At 44.8% G+C, this 9,015-nt stretch overlaps 1 protein-coding gene across 1 annotated transcript in view; it reads left to right on the top strand.

The window, feature by feature from the left end:
* The window catches only part of LOC135824266 (uncharacterized), a 31,254-nt gene that overhangs the window by 644 nt on the left and 21,595 nt on the right, over positions 1 to 9,015 (top strand). Inside the window, exons 2-4 of the mRNA XM_065336996.1 lie at positions 2,035 to 2,070; positions 4,518 to 4,977; positions 5,640 to 6,069. Coding sequence (XP_065193068.1) covers positions 2,035 to 2,070; positions 4,518 to 4,977; positions 5,640 to 6,069 — 926 coding nt within the window. The remainder of the gene's footprint in view (positions 1 to 2,034; positions 2,071 to 4,517; positions 4,978 to 5,639; positions 6,070 to 9,015) is intronic.

The following is a 9,015-nucleotide window of genomic DNA, read 5'->3' as shown; positions in this document are numbered from 1 at the left end:
TTTGTGCCTAGTTGTTGCACTTTCTGACTGTATATAGTATCATGTTACAGTGATGGAGAGTTACTCTTAACTCGTTTCCATATGTCCTTTTCCTTTCTACTTTTATTATTGGCTCAATACCCGAGTTTCGAACTACCAGTTACGCTTTAATGTCCACTAACACCACCAGTTACTTGACAATCACCCCATGGCATAACACACTGTTAGTGATCGACAGTACTGACGTGCTACAACTACAACACTTATAATTGCCAATCAGTGTAAAAAAAAGAGAAGAAAACACATGAGAACGAGTTTGGCAGTAACTATTATCGCACTTTCTGACTGTGTATCATCTTGTTACAGTTGTGGATAGTTGCTGCATAACTCTTCAAAGTTCTCATGTGTTTTCTTCTCTTTCTTACATTTATTACTGGCTCAGTATCCGAGTTAAAATCACTGTTAGTGGACATGTTAGCTCCCGGCTAATCGAAGTCCGCTCACACCAGAACACGGGGGTTTTATGGTATTGAATATGGAAGTATTTCGACAAGAGTGTCGACAGGAATGAAAAGGAGAACAGGACAACGACAACTCAAGACTAGAACTGAAGACCCACTGTAGCATGCGCTCTTCTATACATGTGAGTGGCTCTCATTGCCAAGGAGAACGAGCGGGAAATACGCAGTAGTGAGTATGTACAGGTCGTAGCATAAATACACCTATTATACTGGCGTTCACATGGGAATTCAGTCGATTGACCGGGGCTGGCACCCTCAGTGCGCACAGAATGCTGCGTGCAGTGCACATTGTTGGTCCATGCGACCAGCGCGCTGCAGCGCATAAATGCATTTGTGTACCGCTCATCCTCGGATGCATGGCCAGCGCCCCGGGGCCGCTAGACGTGTGACCGGATCTCCATGTCCACGACAATAGCTTAACTTGTACTGTCAACTTTGCTATAACGACAATTCGCGAATAACGACAGAATTTCCATGCCCAGAGCAAAGTCCCATCTAACTGTAATACGTATAATGAGACTTCGGGTATAACGACACTTCGCGAATAACGACACTTTTCTGATGCCCCGCCGAGTGTCGTCATAAGCGAAATTGACTGTAGTTCTTTTTTGAGACTCCACTGTAGCCTTGTCATATTTTCAGTGTACCCAAGGCGCAACACACGAACAGTCCTTGCCTACACCACGTACACACACTGTATAGCAGGAAATGCAGGTAATTTTCGGACGGAATTTATTTTCGCACGATTTCGTACACGGCCTCTTTTGTACTAAAATCAATTCCGTACTAAAATTTGTTCATGTGAAATTATGTACACTATACATGCATACTCCTAGTGAACACGTGTATCTAGCATGCAGCATAGCTAGCACTGTACCAAAATATAATCCGTACGAAAGGTTGAAATTCGGCTTTGTCCGAAAATATTTCCGTCCGAAAACTTCCTTCTATACAGTAACTTGTCCACGTGTTCAACCAGGAGACCATCATCAGAGATATCCCTGTTGATGCCCTCCTGGGTGAACATTTGGACAATTTACTGTGTGCTGTTGTAGCAGCCAAGGACTGTTCGTGTGTTGCCAGTTGCCGGGTGTACTGAGAACCTGTAGTTCCTTGGTCCTTTTCTATCCTATAAATGTATGCTTGGCTCTCGATCCCAGTCCATTCAGCTAGTATTGCGTGGCTTTTGACGTTCGTGAATTTTGGGATTTGAAGTTACCGTTCTGCATACTGTGCTTGACCAAACCTCCTTGTTTATGTGAAATCTGACTGGACCTCCTTTTTTTATTACTTTTGAGCGTTTTGGCCTCAAGAAGAACATGCAGTTGTGTGCATGTATGTCTGATTGTACGAGTATGTACTCAATCTGCGGACAGAACCGCATAGTCGTTTGCGGACTCGTCAGCGCAGAACAGAGAATATGAGGTTGATATGACACGGATTGAGCATGTCGCCCCTGCTCTTGTAGTAGTAGTAGTGGTAGTAGTTGAGCACTCTCATGTGGGGTAGTGCCTTTGGTGTTTGCGTTGTGTAGAGTTCACTGACTTGTCAGTTTGAGCAGTCTGGCAAGGTACGCTTGGGCCTGGCTTTTCGAAAATAATATTTTTTTCATCGCGATCAGGTTCGATCTCTTTTTCTGTATGCTGAGTTGGTGAGTCCAGTACGGACAAAACTGTTTTTTCCACAGATTGAGCACTGTAAATATACAAATTTTCGGCAGCTATTTAATCTCGGCTATATTCGGCACCGACCCAAAACGCCTAAATTAAAACGCCGTTGAAATTTTTCACAGCATCTGTCGCACTATACCATGCCCTCTACCCCACGCCGAAAATAAATCGCCGCCGAAATGTCAAAAATCGTCAAGTGCCGAGATTTTGCAGCGCCGAAATTTTGTATATTTACAGTAGTTAGGTGCATAAATACTCTATCAGTATGTATGTGCGGTGAAGTCCGCCCGCTGCTGCCAACTCGCACCGTCTCCGTGAAAGGTGTAAAAACCTGCGCCGACTGACCCCATGCATCGTCTCCCGTGCAGTAAGCTACATAGCGAACTTCTGTGTTTTCCGGAGTAGAATTATGACGCATGTTACCAGGGGTGAAACAATTATACCGAATACTCGAGTACTCGCTCGGTTTTTTCAAAAATAATCGTACAGGTCGTCCCCCGTTAATACGAGTCCGGTTAGTACATAAACCCTGTTAGGACATAAGAAATCTCAAGTCCCGGACGAAACGTGGTCACTTCCATACAAATTTTGTCGGTTAGTACATAATTCGTTAGTACATAAACCCCGTTAGTACATAACATTTCTCCGTATCCGCATGCCAGCTACCTCAATAGTACATAATTTGTTGGTCTTTTGGCCTTCCAGTGGAGGCACGTCGTGTTCTAGTTTCTACTTGTGGACGCAATTAGCTCAGAAATCAGAGCGCACATCACAAACCGACAAAGCTCTGTTTTTTTCCGAGTGACTGTACAGGCGCAGCTGGGCATGTATCATGTAAACTGTAGAATCGTCGCTGACTGTGACTGTTATAACATAATTTTTATGTTATATCGAGGGAATCAAGAATATCTCGCTCCCTAGTCATGGCAGCAAGAAACACTCAGAAAAGTTGAAAAAAGTGAAAAATTCTGGTATACAAGCAAGTTATGTACACTTTCGTTTAGTACATGAACCCCGTTAATACATAACATTTGTCAAGTCCCAGAGATTATGTATTAACGAGGGACGACCTGTACTCTGAATAAATCATAGTACTCGTTCATACATGGTAAGACATTTACCACAGAAATCTGCAGCTTCACAGCAGCAGTCGGTAGATATTGATGTGCAGACTGTATGGTGAACATTTGTTCACGAGTAGAGAGAGCCCAAATGACCCACCAACCAATACACCCCTGAAAAATGACTGCTACTTGGTTCAATCAGGGTTTTATCCTGTGATTTTAAGGCCCTTGGTGTGCAATTTTTAGGAGATGAAGAATACTCGAATATTCGATCGGAGAAAATCAGAGTACTCGAACTCGGGATCTCAGTGCCACCTTTCACCCCTACCTTTTACACACTCGAGATTCACAGCAACTGTTTCAAGTACACTCTTGCCTCGGTTATCCGGACCCCAAAGTTAAGGGCACTTTTGGTCTACCGGGCACCCTTTGGAGGAGTTTTAGTGGAAATATTACTACTCTTTGCCACCTTTTGTGGAAAGAGTGATGTCTCATCAATTACCTATGGTCTTTCCACATCAAAATGTATGTGAATCGGAGTTGTGGGCATTTAAATGTTCCGGGCAGTGCCTGGTCTCGGACCACCCGGATGGACGAGATACGAGTGCATTCCAGACGAGGATTGTAACAAACCGTGCTCAAAATGTCATGAGTCGGCGAAGATTGGTCGCTATAGTAGCGTTGTTTGAATGTTGTTGCTGTTAATCCAGTATACTCCTTCTTCTCTGTACCTGTGGTGGCTCTTGCCTTATACACGATGTTCTCTGTTAGACACGCGCTGTCAGTGAACACAATTCTTTCTTCCGACAGTTACAAGTCCTGGTGTCGTTGTCACCTCCACTGGCTTGTTTCTTGGGTAGTAGAATCGTGTTATTGTGTCGTTTGATGATGATGGTGGCCATATTCTGTATACAACTATTGCGAACGTTTTCCCAGTTACGGTTGAAGATTTGTGTGAGGTTTGAGCCTTTAGGGAAGTGTTTGGCCACTAGCTAGAGGAAGGCATGTCCGACGTCGATGGCGACGTTCTTGCCGAATGGCGGACTGAGCCATAATGTTCCGGTGACGATTCATTTTCTTCTTCCTTGTTGGGTCCGCTTTACGCTCATCAAAGTACTGTATTTTCTCCCGGTATCCGCACTCTCTCTGTGTGTGAGTGTGTCACTGTAGATGGGACTAGCCTCTGGGGACACGTCCTCAAAAATAGAGATAAGTAAGTCGAAATATAGACATGCAATCTCTCTTGCCTTTTTATCCGTCTGCGTCTCTGTCCCTTCTGCTAGATTCTCAAGTGTTCCGAATTTAACGTGGCTGAGAGTGCGCGTGTGCCCAAGCGCTTCATAATCCACAAATATGCTCTGGAAGAGGCGGAAAGGCAATGCATAGATAGGCAATGCAAAGATGAAGATCCAAATTGCGACCTTGGACCCCCTCGGTCAGCGCCTAATGGGAACGGTCTCCTTGTTACGCTCCGCATCGGTTTTACTCAAGCCCTGGTGGAGCAGATTGGGCGTAACTCCAATTACCCGCGAGAGGTCAGCTGGAAGGACCTGGTGCCAAGATGCATTCAAAGAGGCATTGGTTACAGCTTCAGTGATTTGGCGGCGGAATTTCCCCATCTGGGAATTGCAGAGTTGGACTGGGAGAACTGCATTGGAATCAACACTCTATGTGTTTGGAGAGAAAAGTCTGGACTAACCGGAAGTGTAATAGCGGAGATTAGAACCGAGACTGTCCAACAAGGTAAGTCTTTCTTTTCCTCTTTTCTTTTGTGGAGAAGCTAGTAAAGAGAAAAATGGCAACATATTCAATATGCCGGTGTGGAGACTAAAAACCAGATATCGATGAAACAAAAGTGAGTGCAAGCATCCCACGAGAACAATGGAAAAATAGTCTGTCCTACTCTTCTCAGTGTGGTGGCGATTTCTGATGATTTCCACATGAAACACGACCTTAAAATCGTGTAATATTGTTCCATTGTTCTCGTGGTATGAAAGCTCTCACTTTACTTTCATCGATATATTAACTACAGAGTTTTGTGAATATTCCAGTCGGAGACCAGATAGCAATTTTTGATAGAAACACAACAAATATTTTTTATGGACGAAGAGGAGAAGAACACAATGGTACAATTTGTGACTAACTGTCCACCAGCGTAACCAGATCATTATACCATCCGGGTTTGATATTTTCGCGGCATGTGATTCCTGTCGAGCATTGTAATCTCATGACATAAAGCATATCCTTAGATAGAGCGCACTAGCCCGGAACTATACTTAAACACCCTTCAGAGGCGCCACGAAAAAATGACTACACCTGGAATAGACGGTGAGCATTTCAAATCCTGAAGATTCTGAAATGAATCGTTGACCCTGTTTTTTTTTCTTCTTCAACCTCCCATGTAGCGTACTTCATCCGACAATTCTATGACGCTCCTCTGCTGATGGAGAATCGTCAGTGCAACGGGCGTGTTTATGCTGGAGAGTGTCCTGTCCGTGGCCGTGACAAGGTGAGAAGATATCTGTGGACTCCCCACGTGCTGAGCATGACGCAACATGCTGCTAAACCACCGGTGATTACCCTAGTGGAAGACCTTCTCATAGAACTTCCTAGCAAGGCCAGTCAGCGAGTCAGGCGACGCCGCTTGTCGCTGCAAGCCTTCACCAAAGCACAACGTTCGCTCGCCGAAGCGCATTCCGACCAAACACTCCTGTTTGCCTATGCTGTTGAAGTTGTCTATGCCGATGGTCCGATCATGGTTACTGGATATGTGTTGGCGGAGGGTGACGATCTAGATGAATTCATTGACCACAAACAAAGGGAAAACTCTAACATGTAAGTCGAGTGAGCCTTATTGTATGTTTGACAAAGGGAAGGGAGGGAGGGAGAGAGAGAAGGAGAGAGATAGAGAGAGTGGGAGGGGGGGGGGGGGGGGGAGGGAGACTTTCGCGTCTGGGCTTGAGAAATTTTCTGGGGCTGTTTGTGCGAATTTTGTGTTTTGCATGATTTAAGCTCCAAGTCAGTATTCCTGCACTTGTGCTTGTTTGAGAGGAAGTGCTCTTCATTGAGGATTTATAGAGGAAGTGCTCTTCATTGAGGATTTATTTTTTGTGAGAGTGGTCGCTCTGAGACGAGAGCTCTTTGACAGCATTGTCCATGGCCGCAGACAAAACGTATGTGTTGGCCTGTGCGTCTAACCCAGTTCGATCTGCAACCCGAGTACAGGATCACTGATGAGGCTGAAGTAGAGTAACCCTCTTGCGCATGTTGTACGTAATGTAATGATTGATACATACTTTCGATATTGATTTCGCTGGTGCACACGTTGGTGCAGTGCTGGTGCACGCGCTGATGCACGCGCTGGTGCAGCCAGTTGTTTTCTGCTGTACGTGATGCAGCTTGTTGAGGAGAAGGGTTTTCAATATCTTGTGTTCAGTTCTTCTTGCTTCTGGCCTGGTCGAGGTCGTGCTTTTTTCTTCTGTAAACTTCTTGTGCGTTTGGAATTGAAATTAATAATTATAGTCTAACTTATATCCTTGCGCTGGTCTGGTGGTGGATAATTCCACAACAAGGCCGACTTCGAGAAGGTGGGCAGGCAGGAGATCGGAGTTGGTTGCGGAGATGGTGCATCGACGCATCATGGGCTGCCGTACCACAACACTAGCACCAATAGCAACTGGTAGATCACTGGCTACTGGAATATGAAGTACAACGCAGTGACTGAGGGTGGTTCACCACTGGTCGGCGATCAGCAAAAATGACCGTACTGCGAAAGTTCGTTCCACGTTTCCTTCAACTTTCAGGTTCACAGCTGAGAATGTTCGCGCGAAGTTATGGTTTTCGTCACGTCAAACAAAAATTGGCGCGAACGCTCGCTCTGCAATTTTTTTCCATTTTAACCTTTTAAATACCATAGATCCATCGGATGCTGCACAGCGGGGCGGTGGCATATTGGATGGAAGTGGGGGTGGCGTACAAGTAACTCCTCTGGCTAGGGGTTTTCGGATTCATATTACTCTTACTCGTGTGCACCGCAGTCATGTGATAGTCACTGAGGATCGAAACCAGGGCCTCCCCGATTACAGGTCGATTGCTCTGCTACTATGCTTTGGGTACCAGATCGATTAGAGCACCTTTTCTTTTTTTTCTCTTTTTTTCCTTAACTCCCTTCCCGTGCCTAGCCCTGCCCAGCACTTACACGGAATATAACTTCTTATTTTGTGTTTTGTGTTACTGTTTCTCTATTAAAATAGCAATGAATAGAACTAATTATGCTCTCATAACCATGTTCATGACAATAATTATTATAAAATGAAAAATTCCAGAACGTTTTCTCGTGACTATCATCAGTGGAACATCGTCACATGGTAAGAATCACTAAAAACAACCAAGTTAACTTAACTCATATAGCTTTGGACAATAATCAAAAAATAGCAGCTCACGGTTACACATGGCGTCAATTACACCAGCAGTGTGGGTTTATGCATTGAATGTGAAAATGGTAGCGGTAGATGAATGTGGCAGCTGTGTGTGCGTCATGAGAAAACGTTCTGGAACTTTTATAATAATTATTGTTTTATACATCTACATGGTTATGAGTGCACAAATAGTTTTATTCCCGTAGCTATGCAGAAGACGTTACTTCAGTAACGTCTGGCGCTAGCCAGGGTCCACACAGCTTAAATTTGGTGTTTGTTTGTTTGTGTGTTTGTGTCACGCCTGGAGCTACCGTATCTGTCCCGCAACTGTCCCGTATCTGTGATTTGGTGTTTGTTTGTTTGTGTGTTTGTGTCACGCCTGGAGCTACCGTATCTGTCCCGTATCTGTGACTACAAAGGTTCTACAGGATTGTACATAACAGCTGGCCACAAACAGCTGGCCACAATATTCGTCGTATTATGTATACGACTCCCTGATGTAGAGGGAGATTTGGAAAGAAAATTAATAGGGAGACGAGGAGGAAATAAAATTAGAATGGACGCTAGTTGCGGAAAAGGTGATAGGATGCGTCAGCAAAACATACTTTGGAAGAGAGATCCTTTGGAAGAGAGATCCCGTCGTCTCCAAAATAAGCGTGAACGGGCAATTCAGCGCCGGTCGCAAGAAATGTCGGAAGAGAGATCCTGTCGACTCCAGAACGCCCGTGATCGGCAGATCAGCGCCGGTCCCAGGAAACGTCAGGACAGACATCTCGTCGACTCCAAAATAAGCGTGAACGGGCAATTCAGCGCCGGTCACAGGAAACGTCGGAAGAGAGATCCCGTCCAGGCCAGAACGCCTGTGATCGGCAGAGTCAGCGCCGGTCACAGGAAACGTCAAGACAGAAATCAGGAAATTTTTGCCTAGCTCATCGTACATGTTACTAGAACTGATGGAAATGTTTTTTTTCCGTTGATTGGCTACATCATTGTATTGCAAAAACGTTTCAATCAGTTTGAATATGAGTTAGGCAAAAGTATTTGCAGAATTTATTGCGGATTGTTATTTTTCTCTCACTTCATCCGCTTTTGGTTTGCTCCTTCTTTTCCTTTTTATCTCCATAAAATCGGATTTTCTGACCTTTTTACATTAAAAGCATAGCGTAGGGCCCGTCCAAGCTTCCAAGCTCTCTCGTTCCCTTAGCTATTTTACGACTATTGTCTCCTCGTAGGTTATTGTTTCTGTATTATTTGTATTTCAAGGCATACCCCGGCCCGAGGCTATAGGTATTATCAAGAGTCCATAACCCAAGAGTATGCAACTGTGATTATGGGGGCATGCGTGGCGCGCTGCCTTCATTAC

This window comes from Sycon ciliatum, chromosome 9 (genome assembly GCF_964019385.1).
Source record: "Sycon ciliatum chromosome 9, ocSycCili1.1, whole genome shotgun sequence".
NCBI lineage: Eukaryota > Metazoa > Porifera > Calcarea > Leucosolenida > Sycettidae > Sycon > Sycon ciliatum.
The sequence above is the reverse complement of the archived record's forward strand: the minus strand, read 5'-3'. Positions and strand labels throughout refer to the sequence as shown.